The 16,758-nt window shown below is 37.8% G+C and overlaps 1 protein-coding gene across 9 annotated transcripts in view; it reads left to right on the forward strand.

Moving 5' to 3' along the window:
• ptpn13 (protein tyrosine phosphatase non-receptor type 13) overlaps window positions 1–16,758 on the forward strand; it is a 265,404-nt gene that overhangs the window by 109,670 nt on the left and 138,976 nt on the right. For all 9 annotated transcript variants that reach the window (XM_072547657.1, XM_072547747.1, XM_072547874.1 and 6 more), the window contains exons 13-18: window positions 4,243–4,393; window positions 6,463–6,601; window positions 8,422–8,574; window positions 11,015–11,197; window positions 12,067–12,229; window positions 15,401–15,833. In XM_072547657.1, the coding sequence (XP_072403758.1) occupies window positions 4,243–4,393; window positions 6,463–6,601; window positions 8,422–8,574; window positions 11,015–11,197; window positions 12,067–12,229; window positions 15,401–15,833 (1,222 nt within the window). The remainder of the gene's footprint in view (window positions 1–4,242; window positions 4,394–6,462; window positions 6,602–8,421; window positions 8,575–11,014; window positions 11,198–12,066; window positions 12,230–15,400; window positions 15,834–16,758) is intronic.

Raw genomic sequence — 16,758 nt, forward strand, 5'->3', positions numbered from 1 at the left:
TTTATAATACAAATGGAACTGTTAAAGTACAGAACATAGAATAGTACAGTTCAGTATAGCCCTTCAACCCACAATGTTGTGTTGAGCATTTATAGTAATCTAAGATCAACCTAACCTACACACCCCCAATTTACTGCCATCCATGTGCTTGTCCAGCAGTTGCTTAAATGTCCCTGACTCTACCACCACCGCTGACCGTGCATTCCACGCAACCACCACTCTTTGCGTAAAGAACCTATCTCTGACATCTCCTGTATACCTCCCTCAAATCACCTTAAAATTATGACCCCTCTGGCTATCTACTCTATCTATGCCTCTCAGCCTGTACAGCTGTATCAAGTCACTTCGCTTCCTCCTTCTCTCCAGTATGAAAAGCCCGAGCTCACTCAACCTCTCTTCATAAGACAAGCCCTCCAATCCTGGCAGCATCCTGGTAAATCTCGCCTGCACCCTCTGTAAAGCCTCTGCATCCTTCCTATAATGAGGCCGACCAGAACTGGACACGATATTCCAAGCGTGATCTAACTGTGGTTTTATAGAGCTGTAGCAAAATCTCACAGCTCTTAAAAACTTAATCCTCCTATTAATGAAAGCCAAAGCACCATATGCCTCCTTAACAACCCTATCAGAAAGGAGACCATTCAACCCATTGTCTCTGTTTCATTTCCCCAGACTCTGCGATATTTTCTCTTCAGCTGATTATCTAGTTAAGACCATACACACAGGAACAGAGATAGGCCATTCAGCCCATTGAGCCTGCTCCATCATTCGGTGAGATCATGGCCGATAATCCTCAACTCTATTTTCCTGCTTGTTCCCTATAACCTTGGATTCCATTATTGGTTAAAGAGGTGTCTAGCTCAGCTTTTAATATACTAAATGGCTCAGCCTGTTTAGTTCCGTGGTAGAGGATTCCTCAAATTCAATACCCTCTGATTCTCAATTATATGAATCATCTGACTTCTTAAAAAATATGCATCCATTTGTTGCTTTTATTGCTTTGTTATTTAGGTTATTCTGATTTGTTTTTCCCAATCAATACCCTGATTGTACTTAGATCAACTCCATTTTAGATGCAGCCCATTATTCTCTAACAGTTTTGCATGCTAATTTTTGGTTCTGGTTTACCTGGGCTAAATCTATTCTCATTCCATTGAAGGTCAGCCCTCCCACTTTTTTCTTTAATTCTGGATTGTTTCTTGTCCTTTTCCAGAGCTAATCTAATTGTTCTGATGCTATCCGCTATATGTTCCCATACTGACTCTTGATTCACTCAACTTGTGTCATTCACCAAACCAGAACCTGGAAAGCTTTCTTTCTGGTTGAACTGGAATCAGTGATGTAGATAATCCCCCTGAACATACTCCTGCTCTTCTCTACCTTTTGTGTGATTATGATTCCAATCTGTATTGGATTAATTAATGCCCCCCCCATGATGTTGAATAGCCATTGCACCTTTCTGTAGTTTCTCTGTAAATCTTTCCTTTATAGGTGGCTCAGTGGTTAGCACTGGGTTCAATTCCAGTCTCGGGCGACCGTCTGTGTGGAGTTTACACATTCTCCCTATGTCTGCGTGGATTAGCCATGGGAAATGCAGGGTTACAGAGATAGGGTAGGGGACTGGGTCTGGAGGGTCAGTGTGGGCTCCAGGGGCTGAATGCGTATTTCCACATCATAGGGAGTCTATGATGACGAGTTAATGTGACACTTTATCTGAGGGCTTTCTGATGTTTGTTTATATTTGAAATAAAAATTTTAAAGCCCATACTTGAAATTAGGTTTAAAGCATTGGTGTTCATAGACAAGAAGTGTAACTTGCTTCCAATTCTATGTCTAATAGTATGTCTTTGAAGTGATATTGTATTTAAACATGCAAATATTTTGATTAGAGTTGATTAAACACTTCTGTTCATACACATTGTCCATTAATTTAGTTTGATAGATCGTTACTCATAACCTTATGGAATTATTTCATGGTTGCATACTTATTCTATAATCATATGTAGATAGATTGCTGAAAATAAATAAAAAGGAAACCACTTTTAGATTAAAGTGGAACTCTATATATTATTATTATGGAACTGACAGTTGTAATTCCGTATAGTTTGTATTGGTACCACCCACATGTGAATTAAACTCTGTGAACTCATGTTAACTGTAATGTGCACAAAGAGTGTTTTTTTTAAAATTGAAATTAGATGGCTTATTTCTCTTTGTAAAGTGGTTAAGTGCAACTTCTTTATGAACAATTCAAAGGATTGTCTGAATAGTTTATTTGATTGAACCATTGTGCATTGGTTTGAGGCTTTTAAAGAATATTGCACTGTCCCGTGCCTCAGCTATATTACCTGCTTCTGTACCTTTTCTCATTTTGCAAAAGTTTAATAGCTTAGTGGGCTATGAAAATTGCCAGCATGACAAATTTCTAAAAAGACACTAGGTGTAGTAGAATTGTTCCCTCCGCCCCACCGCCGACCCCGAGCAGCAAGTTTACCACAAGAGGAACCATTTTCTAGTTTAATATGCTATAACTCGTGGACTAAAGAAAAACTGCTAAACTTCAGACCATAGAGAGTGGGTGCTCACCTATGTGATGTCAGTGAGTTTTAAAACAAAATGTATAAATAGCAAGTATAACTTGTTAAAAGCATAAATCATGGCTGTAAGGATATTAAAAGTTCTTGAAAAAAATCAATTGCTGGTTCCTGTATGTCTCTCAAGGCACACAAGAGAGCTGGTTCTGACCGATATTATCCATTTTTTTCTACTTAAATCTTAACCAAGGTTCTCACCATTAAACATTTCCTTACTTTTATAATTAGGATGTAGTGAGTTGTGTATGTTGGCTGTTTCTCTTGCTTTCCATGAAGTACACAGGGAAATGATGTGCTGCTGATACAGCATTACGGAATAACTTACTCTGGGAAGTCTCCCATTTCCCAATAAATCAGTTTACTCCTCCTAGGTTTTTTTAGGGCTGGGATGCATTTTTGTAGTATATCTTAAAGGATCAAACCAAAGAAAAATGGTTTCTTTAGGCTGTAATGTAGATTGAAATGTCTGTGATTGTCTAAGCATGTTTACTTTCTTGTAAAATAAAATGTAATTATTATAGGTTAGCATCCTACGAAATGGGCAAAGGCTGATTTTTTTTTTATTCTTTCAATCTTTGCAGCTATGATTCCAACCCTACCACAGTACTGAAACAGCCATAACCACAGTCTGAAATTACACCCTCTTGGCTGTGGTGTGTCACCCCTCCTGAGTCTCTCTGGTCCTCCTTGGATGCCTTTCTTCCTTTGTTCAGCTGTTTGTTTGAGATTCCCCTTGCTTCATTTCACTCTCATTTATTTGATTGTAGTTAAAACATCTCCAATCTCCAGGCTGTCCTATAGAGTTGGTTGTGGTCCCTTCTGCATCTTGATGCTACATTTTAATGATGTCATCCACTTGCATGAGGTCAACTTTCAGATGTATGTTGATAATCTTGCAATTCCTCCAGTCAAAAAATTGATAAGACTGAAGTGTCCGTCTTCAACACCTGACACGCACACTATGCTGCAACCACAAATTCCATTTCTTTCCCTGGTAATTGCCTCAGGCTGATCAAAGCTCTTTCAAAACTTGCTGGGATGGTGGCCCCATGTACTCCTCATTGCAAAGATTGCCTTCTTGAACTTTGTAAATCATCCACCTCAGTTCATTTCTGCTGTAGCCCTCGGCCATGCCTTTGCCAACTCAGACTTAACTATTCTAATATTCTCACACATCCCCCACATGCCACCCTTCATAAATTTCAATAGATCAAAATCTCCAGTGTCTGTAACTGATTCCCTCAAATTCTCATTGAGCTCACTCCTGTGCTTGTGTACTATGTTAGCCCTCAAACCTCAACTTTTCAGTGTGAAAATTCTGCTCAGTTCAAATCCTTTTATGTCCTTTATCCTTTTTCTATAAGCTCCTTTAACCCTACAACTTTGTACCTATCTGTGTTTTTGTTCCTCTAATGCTGGGCTATTTGTATCACTCATCCACATCTCTCCATTGCCTCACCTTTTGCTGGCTGTTGCTTCTATCGTCTAGACTCCATTGCAGCTGATTGTATTCAATGAAGTATCTTTTCCATATTCGAGTTCCCACATAAATGTAAAATGCTAGTGTTAAAGATAGCTACAAATATAGAATGTGTTCATACAAAAGTATCTGGAACTATTTCCTAAGCCAGGATGTTTTGTTTTATAGAGAATGAATTCTTCTTTGTGGCTCCTGACTGTAAATTGTCCAAAGTGGCTCCTGAGGGATGGAAAGAGGCAAAGAAAAAGAACAGACTTACTGTAAATTTCATCCTTTTTCTCAGAATAAAATTTTTTGTCGAAGATGTTGGCTTAATCCAGTGAGTACTTCTCTTCAGTGGAAAATCTTACCTGTGGGTAGAGCTATCTCTAGAAGGTTGTGGGGTCTGGAGAAAATCACACTATATGCACCCCTTCCCCTGGAGTACGTGAAACTGTGAGCACTCCCCCCCCCCCCCCCCCCAGGGCAAATCACACTGTACAGGACCGTCATCCTGAGAAAATTACACGATATGTTCACGAGTTGCTTGTCTACCCATTTACTGAGCCCATCAGCTACAAACGCAGGAGAGAGATTCTCACAGTTCTGTTCACAGGCAACATTTCCCTGAGTTGCAGTGCCCGTGGGGAACTCTCTGGTGATTTGGGTACTCTCCAGGGTGAATTCCAAGGCAATGGGAGGGTCGAGGTGGCCACCCCGATTCACCCTGCTTTCTGCAGGACAAAGAGACTGCTAAGCTTAACTACAGAATGATTCAGAATCTAAAGCTAATAAGGAAAATTGTTTTTCCAGGAGCAAAAGGGTTTTACTAAGCAGAGGGCACAGACTTTAAGGCAGTGGGTCTTAATGAAACTAATGATGACATGAGGAAAGAAAATTATTCAGAATATAGAGTGCATTGCATGTAAAGCTGACGGAAGCAAATTCAAGAATAAATTGTATAGGAGAATTGAATAAATACTCGACAGGGGAAAGATTTGGAAACCTATGAAAAATGCATAAACAATTGGGATAATTTTATTCAAAGAGCTGACACAGGTGTAATGATTCTCTTGGTCGCTTATTATTCTAAACTCTTCATAGCTAATCAGCTGAATAAATTGTCATGTTTGGAATAGTTTCTCATATCCACCCCACCTCCCAAATTTAGATCATGCATATGGGGTGAAACTATTAGCCCTTTGGGAGGAAAATATAAAACCTTAAATTTAGATGTTTTACATTGAAATGACTAATATTGTATCGTGGTTATTTCACCGTTGCTGTTTTTGTTCGTTCTAAATGGATTTACTACCAATAGTTTAATTTCCAGTTTGTTATTATAGTGATCCACATTAACTTCAGGTTAAAAATAATTACTTTTAAGGTGAGAAAACTTCAAAAAGCATAGCTGCCAAATGTGGAGACCACAGTTATAGCTTCTCCATTGTGACTTTGTTACTAAATCACAGTCTGTTGCACCCTCTGCTGTTCAGTGAAATATTGTCATATTCTGAGAACTGTTGGTGATGAAAACTTTTGAACAAATGAAGCCTGCAGGATTTATTTAGTGGCACTATGATATTTAGTTATGAGAGCAGTAAAACCTGTCTCTCCTCTCACTCACAGCACCTAACCCCTAAAATAATTTGATATCTGTATAAGTTTTTAAAAAGATTTTTTTATACTTGTGCTCGTCACAGTGTTGTGCGGGATATTTGCTTTCTATTACTTTCGCTTACGGATTGGAAGCAACAATGTAAAGGTTAAGATGAAAATTTTCCTCAATCTGTCCCAGACGTAGCACAGTGCTGATGATTTTATTTGATATGTCTAAATATCATTCCTCGTGGTCTCCCCATCAAAGATTGCTAATATAATGCTGACTTTTGAGCAGTTCTGTTATATGCAGTCTCACCATGATAGGTAATGGGTTAAGTATGACAAAATATATCCAGATAGGAATCTTGTATTCAGCAGAAAAGGAAGACTATCATTCCATATGTCTGGGTTGGAGTCCAATTGAAATTGGAGGGTGGTTTCTAACCCATTGCACTACTCAATCACTATAATCACTGGGTCCCTTTGAATATATTTATGACAAACATTCTTATATATAATTATGTGGCACTTTATTCAAGATAATAGCAGCTTTGCGCACTGGTAGAAATTGAAAAGAAGACTGCCAAAATTAGTTTCATATACTCCTTTACATTTATCCAGGGAAGAGAACTTCCATATTATCTGTGATAGATTCAAAACTTGATTTGTAGTGTACCTCAATTCTGCTGTCATTTAATTTTGGAATGAAAAAATCACAGTGCTAATATTTGACAATAATAACTTTTATTGTTTCTTGTTTCGAGAAAATAAATCACTAATTGGCATTTCTCTTATTTTTAATTGAAGACATACACTGACCAGGCATCAGTACTATTTGCAGTTAAGGAGGGATATATTGGAAGAGAGGTTGCACTGCAATGATGAAACGGCCATGCTGCTTGCTTCATTAGCTCTTCAGGCTGAATTTGGAGACTACCAACCAGAGGTCTGCATCTATCTACTGTTCAGCAGAAATGTCCCAAATAAGCTGCAACTACATCCCAACCCAAAAATGTTTTGTTTTTGGTTCAAAATGCACTGTCACCCAGCCTGTGGCTTTTAGGATTTTATATGAACAATTTTAATGAAGGATGCAAGGTAGGAAACTGACTGGATGCGACGGAATGCTGGATTTTTGTTTGGTTGTTCGATATTATGATCTGTGTATTTGAATTGAGAGCAAAACCAGCATTGCAACTGATCCCATCAGTTTCCCACCAGGTAAGTTATGTGAAAATTGCGCTCTACACATCCAGGTTATATTGAAAATTGAAAAGAGCAAATATGATAATAGCTTGTATTTTGTAGTCAGCATTGAAAGAGACTGAGCTCACTGTTCTCTAACAACTGCCCGCAAAGTTTTAGCGGTAATCTAGATCAGATTCTTCCAGCATTTTTAATTTTAATGTTAAAATCAGAGGCTTTCTACAGGCAATCTGTCACCTGTCAACATCTGAGCAATAACCAGGCCAACAATTAATTAATCGGAAGAAACCTTACAAATGGTAAAGCAGGAAGTGAAAAACAGGAAGTTATCAAAATAAATTGAGGGTTAATGGAGTACCTTAATTTGAAACACAGCTTCCCGAACTTTTTCCCAGGGATTATATCATTTTAAGGACTTTGTGAGGTGTGAGAGTTGTTTGGTGCTCCAAAATAAAACAAGAAGGCAGTAAACTTCAGTACTTAATTAGTAATGTTCACATATTAAACTTTCTGCATAAAATCAGTGTTTCTACACAATTTTATGAACATGGCAGTAGAAGCTCTGCATAAAAATTTGCCTGTGGTGTAAGCAGAAAGTTTTTGGTAATTATCGAAATGACAGTCAACTTCTGTGGTTGCAGATTAGAGGAGCACCGTAGCCAGTGTGGAGTTGAAGAACTCCCTGCACACAGAGGCTGCTCCCTGCCAACTTAGCCTCAAAATCCCATTTGTCTTTCCCACTGATTGATTTATTAACATGTTTGACATACATGTGCACACTAGCAATCTCACTCTGCTTTCCTTCCAATAAATTGTCAGCCAGTAATAAAAGTCAAAAAGTGTGGCGTAGGTAAAGCACAGCAGGTCAGGCAGCATTCGGGAAGCAGGAGAATCAACGTTTCAGGCATAAGCTCTTCATCAGGAATCACATTCCTGATGAAGAGCTTATGCCTGAAACATTGATTCACCTGCTCCTAGGATGTTGCCTGACCTGCTGTGCTTTATCAACACCACACTTTTCGACTCTGATCTCCAGCATCTGCAGTCCTCACTTTCTCCTAGCTGGGAATAAAAGCTGAATTTGCTCACACATTGAGGCTGCCAATGTGAAGCTCATTTACTGTCCTCCGCAGCTAGCAAATTACAAACCAGGAGAAAAAGAATCTGATGCGCACATCAAAGGGCCTTGGAGCTACACCCAGGAACAGAATCTCTGTATCACATCATATTCAGGGCTTTGCCTAAAAAAGATAAATTATGATAAATAAAACAATTATGCAAAGGAGGGTAGCTATCTGACGTATATGGTCTGATTGAAGCATTGGCTAAAACATTTGTTAATTGTGGAAATTAGGAGAGGCACTGATACAAAAGGAACAGAGATTTTATGATCTGTTTATATATGTTTCTTTCATACTGGGTTTATACCCAAGAAAATTTACAGAAATCTGCTCCTTCAGTTGTGTGACAAAACACATCGTGTTACTTCTAGAAATAAACTGTACTAAGTCAATCCTGTGTCTGAGCAAAAAAAAATTAATGTTTTACTTCTGTACACAGTTTCACGGGATGAGTTATTACAGACTTGAACATTATTTACCAATTGGAGTGATAGAGTCTTTGGAGGAATCTTACGTAAAGGAGGAGCTACCCAAATTGCACAGCACATATTGTGGAGCAACAGAATCAGAATCTGAACTTGAGTTTCTAAAGGTAATCCATCTTAATTCAGGATTGGGAAACAGTAATACCATCCTGTTGATTATTGTTGGAGAAAACAATCCTTCCCCTATTAGCTGGCTGTCATTTCAGCTCGTGAGCAGAGCAATCAGGTTTGTACCTTTTTTTATGTAAAGTTCTGTTGATGGTAGCAATAGAATATAACAACATCTGTAGGTCATTCGATACGGGTTTTACGAGTTGAATAAAATCAAATTATTAATTCAGTTGTGGAGTAATTTCTTCCTTTTAGATTGTTCAGTATACTATGTGCACGTATTTGAGCACTCAAAGAATTTATCAGTGACCTCTAGAAAATAGAAATGTTACTTGTCCCCGCACCCCCCCCCCAGCTCAGTATCATCAGCTAATTTACATGTACTGTTTCTTTACATTCAAGGAGGAGTATTCATTGAAAGTCAGTTACTAATTTCCTTATCACCATGCACATCAAATTAAACCCTACGGTATCTGGAGCACTCCCGAGTGGGTATGAATTCAAAGATGCAGTGAGGTTGTTCACTTGGCATCTTGCAAACTGGGGAAAGCCAAACAGTTGCATGCATGCATCTTATTGGCTTGTAATTTCTTGAGGCTTTTGTATAATGCAAAAGATGAATTTTGGACTCCTTTCTAATTGGATAAATGGATGAAATAGTACAACTGTTTACCTGTCCTTTTTATTCACAGAATAAAAAATGATTGATAATTACGGTTCCCCTCCCAGTATATAGTGATCATTATATAATTAAAACTCAGGTTTGAAAATGATATGCTCTTATCACAAACTTCAACGTAACCAATTGCAAAAATATCAGGGGTGAGCTGAGTATGGATTGATTGGGTAAATAGACTAAAAGGCATGGGCATAAACAAAGAGCGGGAAACATTTAATGTAGCAATTCCACTAAAATTATAAAGTATCATTAGCTCAGTAAGTTAAAGTACCAGATAGCAAGTCTAAGGTTTGTGAATGTTTTAGAAACCAGCATAGAGGATGAAAATACCTTGAATGGCAGAGCAGACTCAATGGGCTGAATGAGTTAATTTCTGCTCCTATGTCTATGGTCTTATGGTAAGAATGTGAAAGCAATCTAGCCTGAAGTTTAAAAGGGATTGTAAGAACTTTGACAGCTGTTTTCAAAAAAAAAGCAATTAGCTGCAAAAGTGTTCAGTGCCCCAGCTATGAAAATTCCCTAGATTCTAGATTGGTCCCATAAAATTGAAAGTTAGCAAATATAACACTGCTGTTAAGATAGGAATGACAGGAAAAATGAAAGAACATTACAGACTAAAATCGGCCATTATGAAAGTGTGGGGATGTATTATTAAGGAAATCTTAACAATACAAAGGAAATTATAGGACAAAGAGCCAAAAAGGCCAGTACAGCATAAGAACAGGCCTTTCAGGGCACCAAACCTGCACAGACATGTGACTCAGTTCTAAACTAAAAATATTCTGCCTCGATGCAGTCTGTATCCCTCTATTCCCTGCCTAATTTATATATCTGTCACAATGCCTCTTAAAAGTAGTTATTGTATCTGCCTCCACCCCCTCCTTTAACATCATGTTCCAGACACTTAGCACCTTCTGTGTACTCTCACATCTCCTTTAAACTTCCCCCTTTTACCTTAAACCTATGTCCACCGATAATTGACATTTCTACCCTGGGAAAAAGACTATCAATCCAACCGTGCCTCTCATAATATTGTAAACTTCTATCAAGTTGCCCCATAGCCTCCAAAGTTCAAGTGAAAACAAACCATGTTTGTCCAATATCTGCTCTTAATTAATACTCTTCAATCCAGGAAACATCCTGGTAAACTCTTTCTGAAAATGTTTGGCATCCTTCTGGTAGTGAGGCAACCAAACTGCATACAATATTCCAAATATGGCCTAACTAAACTTGCCAATTTTTATACTCTTTGTCCCAACCAATGAAGGTAAGCGTGCCATACTGTTCTCCTATATTTTGCAATTATAATGTTAATTGCCTTTTTAAAGCTTAAGTCTCAAACATGCACATACAAAGCACATACATGTTAGCTAGTATGTACCCTAACAGTTGTCTCTGAGTGTATTAGTGACCATTCTGAGAGTCACCTGTACAAGACTGAAAATTGACTCTCCTGCTGCTTGGATGCTGCCTGACCGGCTGTGCTTTTCCAGCATCACACTCTTCAACTCTGATCTCCAGCATCTGCAGTCCGCACTTTCTCGTGAATGTTCAATCAAAGTGACAATGGTTATCCAGAGATGATCTGGTAAAGTTTTAAACTTGTGCTTTGGCACTACAGCTCACAAGCTACTGATGACTTTGATAAAGGGATTTTTATCAGCTTACTGTATTTGGTAATTACTGTCAATGTGTCAAATATTTTTTGGACTATGTACATATTTATCAGTTTTCTGTTCATTTAATTTGGCTTTCAGATATGTCAAAAGCTGTCTGAGTATGGAGTGCTGTTCTATCGGGTTCTTCCAGAGAAGAAATCGTTAACAGGAATCAATCTGGGTATTTGTTCTAAAGGTGTGATGGTTTATGAGATTCAGAATGGGCTCAAAACAGTAGTCCTTAGGTTTCCATGGAGAGATACCAAAAAAATTGCCTTCACTGTAAGTATTTTTCAGCTGTAGTCCCATATTATTTAATGTTTTTGTGCTTAAGTCATTTAACTCTGGCTTTCTAGTATTTGTTTCTTAAATTAAGCTTCAAATATATAGTCAGTTTTTTTAAAAGATTGAAAACTGTTGGGCAGAGATATATACATATGAAAAAAAATACTTTAAGTCTTATTTTGTACAGATTTTTTAAATTGCAGGAAGAACTTTTTTGGTTAAAATGCAATAAATAAGTGGAAATCATCAAGGGACAATTAAATGGTGCCGCATTTTAACTCAGGCACTGAGGTCATTATTTGTGAATAAACTTTCTTTTATGTTCACAATTTAGTTTCTCTGTGTTACTGAATTCATTCCATTTATAAGACATCAAAGCCCGTCAGGAATTTTAGAAATTTGCTTCCTTCTCTTTATTTAAGTAAGAGTGATCATTGGCTTACGTATTATTTTCCTTATTATCCATGGTCACAATTACTTTTGCTAAAGTATACCAACCATCTGACAGCAAATGAGCAATTTTTTTCCAAGATAACCTGTATTTATTTGGAAGTGAAAATTTTAAAACATGCTTTGTCTTTCTTACGTAAGAAAGTAAATTGGTGGGCAAGGAATAATTGTAAAATTATATGATCTAAATTACATATTTAAACTAAATATATGGTTATACGTGGTCAAGACTGTGTAAGGTTGATAATTAAACCTGCTAGCATTTCATAAGTGGTCAATATTATAAGCTTTAAACATGGTTGAGTTTTGTATTGAACTAAAACTAGGTTTGCTTTATACTGTTAGCAGTTTCTGCCCAATCAAATGCATCACTTGTGTTTATTCCAAGCTCTGCATTGTCATTTTGATTGATACAGAGAAAGAAGATTACATTACAGAACACTTCAGATGGTATAAAACATCAGTTTCAGACAGATAGCAGCAAAACCTGTCAGTATCTCATACATCTGGCTTCATCCCAGCACAAATTCCAACTGCAGATGAGAGCACGCAAGAACAATCAGGACCTGCAGGAAATTGGTATGGCTATAACCCATTGATTTCCATGTATTTTGTAGAGCCTGGTGCTGTGGAAAGCAGTACATTTCCTAATGGTAGCAATCAAATGGTTGGAGGGAAGGTGAAATGTTAAAATGGAGATTTAAGTAATTTCCTTTTTATTACTATCGCTATATATCCATTCTATTATTAATTAGATTGTCCTTGATAGCATACCTACGATCCAGATTCCTGTTCCATTGCTTCTACATGAACAAAACACAGTGTAAAGGAGTGGAAAAGGCCATACCCAAGTTCCCTGATGTTGAATTATTTTACTATTTGGAAATGAGATAAATGGGATTGTGGTTTGCGAGTCCAAACTTTATTTTTGTATTGTATTATTCAGTGATGAATTAGTACATAAAGAAACAGAATCATTACTAATGCAGAAGAAGGCTATGCAGCTAACAGTATCTGCACTGGCTCGCCAAAACAGCCCTAAATAAAAACTGAAAGTACTGCCGATGCTGTAAATCAGAAACAAAAATAGAAATTGTTGAACAAGCTCAGCAGGTCTGGCAGCATCTGTGAAGAGAAATCAGAGTTAACGTTTCAGGTCGAGTGACCCTTCCTCAGAGCCTATTCAGGTCAGACCTGATCTTTTCCAGCAATTTCTGTTTTTCTTTCTGACTCCAGGATCCACAGTTCTTTCAGGTCCTTACTTTTTCTCTAGTGCTGATTGTTGTATTTATTTCCTCTCTTTTTTTGTCCCCTTGATTATTTAGTGTTTTTGGGATGCTGTTCGTGTCTTCTGTTATCAGATAATGCTCAGCATTTATTCAATTGCTCTGCAATTTTCTAGTTCCTCATTATTATTTCCACAACCTAGTTCTCTAAGGGGCTTATGGTCATTTTGGCTCCTCCCTTTCTTTATATATTTAAACAAGCCCCTGCGGTCTATCTGTCTGTCTGTCTTGATATTGCTTGCAAGTTTTCCTTCAAAGTTTATTTACTTCCGATCTATTATTTTTTGGGTTATCCTTTGTTGGTTTTTAAAACTTTTCCAATTCTTTGTGTTACCACTAATGTTTTGCCATATTGATGTTTGTTTTTCAATGTGATGCTATCTTTAACTTCACTGCTCAAACATGGTTGGTTTATCCCCTTCCTAGAATCCTTCTTCCTCACTCTAATATACCTTTGCTGTGAGTCATGAACTGTTTTCTTAGACATCACTCTGCCCTCAGTCCTTTGTAATAACCCTTATTTAAGGTAAGTACATCTGTTTATGGTGTAAGTTCCTCTCTCAGACTGAATTCTAAACCGGACCATCTTATGATCACTGTTTCTGAGGGAATCTTTTACTCTGACATCATTTATTAAATCTGTGATCACCAAATACAAAATAGTTTAGAGTCATAGAGATGTACAGCACGGAAACAGACTCTTTGGTCCAATCCGTCCATGCCGACCAGATATCCCAACCCAATGTAGTCCTGCCTGCCAGCATCCGGCCCATATCCCTCCAAACCCTTCCTATTCATATACCCGTCCAAATGCCTTTTAAATGTTGCAATTGTACCAGCCTCCATCACTTCCTCTGGCAGCTCATTCCATACACGCACCACCCTAAAATTTGCCCCTTAGATCTCTTTTATATCTTTCCTCTCTCACCCTAAATCCATGCCTTCTAGTTCTGAACTCTTCTCCCCGCCCCCCCAGGCTAATACTTTGTCTATTTATCCTATCCATGCCCCTCATGATTTTGTAAACCTTTATAAGGTCACTCCTCAGCCTCCTATGCTCCAGGGAAAACAGCCCCAGCCTGTTCAGCCTCTCCCTATAGCTCAGGTCCTCCAACCCTGGCAATATCCTTGTAAATCTTTTCTGAACCCTTTCAAGTTTCACAACATTTTTCCGATAGGAAGGAGACCAGAATTGCACGCATTATTCCAACAGTGGCCTAACCAATGTCCTGTACATAACTTCCCAACTCCTGTATTCAATACTCTGACCAATAAAGGAAAGCATACCAAACGCCTTCTTCACTATCCTATCTACCTGATACTCCACTTTCAAGGAGCTATGAACCTGCACTCCAAGGTCTCTTTGTTCAGCAACACTCTCTAGGACCTTTCCATTAAGTGTATATGACCTGCTAAGATTTTCTTTTCCCAAAAGCAGCACCTTGCATTTATCTGAATTAAACTCCATCTGCCACTTCTCAGCCCATTGGCCCACCTGATCAAGATCCTGTTGTAAACTGAGGTAACCCTGTTTGCTGTCCACTAAACCTTGATCCCTTTTTGGATCCACATTTGTTCTAGGAAACTGACCTGAATGCAGTCTGATTTCTTCCTTATGGATTCCTCTTCTAATCTTAACTATTCCAATCTAAATGAAGATTAAAATCACCCCTGTTTAATTATGCCTTTGTTACACGCCCTCATTAAACCTTATTTAATCTCTGTTCTACATCTTCCAATTCAAGATCATTCTTTGAGCTCCTACTTATCCTATCCCATACGAATAACGTTACCTCACCACACTCTCTATCTTACCTATACTTTCAGAAAGTAACATTCCTGCATATTTAGTTCACAGCTTTCATTTCCTTGCATTGAATGATATTGTTTTTTTTTAAGTTTCCCCATTCCCCCCCCAGACTTAAACTGACTGACCTGTAGTCATTGGGCTTATCCTTTTAGCCCTTTTTGAATAAGTATGTAAGATTTACAATTTTCTAGTCTTCTGGGACCTCCCAGGTTTCAAGAAAGACTGAAAAAAATATGGCAGTGCCTTTGCAATTTCTATTCTAGTTTAAAAGTGCATAGTTTACTGGTGAAACTGCTAATGAGGTTCATTTGAGGTATCAAATTACAGATCTCTCTGAGGAAAGAATTTGATTTTACTAGCATGCTTTGTGTGATATTGCAATATGTGACACCTTCAACATACCAATGAGAGACTAGATGTATGTTTATAACTGCAATTCTCCTTAGGTTGATTCCCAGTCTCAACTAAAAAACTAAGCCTTTCTCATACGGAAAAATAAACATTAGAAGTATCACTTCTGATTTGTCCAGTGCACTTATTTTGCTGGGTATAGTATGGAGTTGGAACTTGAGAGGAAGAGGAGCTTAGGAAGACAGTAATAACAATGTGCTTACTGAATTCCTTCTTTTTTTCTCCACCTGTGCTTCTTTTTAGAAAGTTTGTCTGTCAGCAACCTGAACTACAATGGCGATTCTGCAGGTTTATTCTCCATGGGCAGGGTGAATAGTAGTATTAGTCTTGCCGCCAGTGCACACAGCAGATTAACTGATCAGTCGCACTTAGTGCGCTCTGAACTCCTAAAACGCATGTCTAGGTCGGAGGCAGCATTGAACCAGCCCTTATACGACATCTCAAAAGACAAGATATATCGTACTTTATGGGACCAACATCCCCCAATCCTCAGCAAATCTTCCTATGATCTTCGACAAGTTTCCGAGTCAAAACGAAGAAGTACGCCCAACTTTAGCTATCAGTTGTTTCGTTCTTCAAATCTCCTGGAAGGGGACACTGAACGCAAAGTAAAACATTCATGCCATCGATCAGATACTGAGTCTGTAGTGGGAAGTGAGCGACGAATTAAAAACAGGTATGTTCTTTTACCTCTTGTGAGTTATCTTTATATTATGTGGAATGCTTTTAACAATGAAATTAGTTTGTAATATCAGAAACAATTGACCAAAGGTGTGAAAATCCGAAATTATGGGTCTGAGCTTGCAGCCCCATAATGTCATTGTCTTCATGCATAATTAAAAAAAAAGTTGCTTTCAAGCAATACAGTAACATAAAAAATAATGCCCTATGTTGCTGTAGAGCATTATGGGAGAAATAAATGCCAAGACAGAGTGTGTTATCATTTTTGTTTATCTTTCGAGAATCTATTAGCTCTTGTTAAGTCCTCTCATCAAATGTTATGTGGATTGCATGTTTTAATACTCTAGGCAAACACCATGATGGAACAAAGCTGCAGTTTGAGATAATGTTTTGGCATTAAATAGAACTCTGAAAATTTTTACTGCAATTATCCAGGAGTTCAATAAGAAAAATAATTACCTACCTAACCAATTTTGATTTCTTTAAATTAAGTCTCTGAATCTGGGCTCCTCTGACAAAAGTACACTTGTTGCTTTTCTTTGGTTGCTCCAACATTAATTGCACACAGAAAAGTATATGCACTTGTGCATACTTTCTAGATATGTGTATATAAATATATTAAGGAAGTATGCATTTAGAAGAATGAAAGGTGCTTGAACTGAAACATTTATAATTCATAAGGGGCTTGATCAGGTAAATACTGGGAGGATTGTTTCCTCTGGTTGGAGGAGTCTGGAAATATTTGTCACAGTCTCAGACTAGGCATTGAAAAGGGGAATGTCCATTATCTCCCTTATTCCTAAAAACAAATTAGAGCAGTAAATAGCAAAAAAAAATTACAGTCCCTCTTCTGAGAAGACTTTATATCTTTCTAATTTATAGCTGACATCACATTATCATTGTACTTGCTAAACAGTTCT

Source organism: Chiloscyllium punctatum, chromosome 1 (genome assembly GCF_047496795.1).
Source record: "Chiloscyllium punctatum isolate Juve2018m chromosome 1, sChiPun1.3, whole genome shotgun sequence".
In the NCBI taxonomy this organism is placed as follows: Eukaryota; Metazoa; Chordata; class Chondrichthyes; order Orectolobiformes; family Hemiscylliidae; genus Chiloscyllium; species Chiloscyllium punctatum.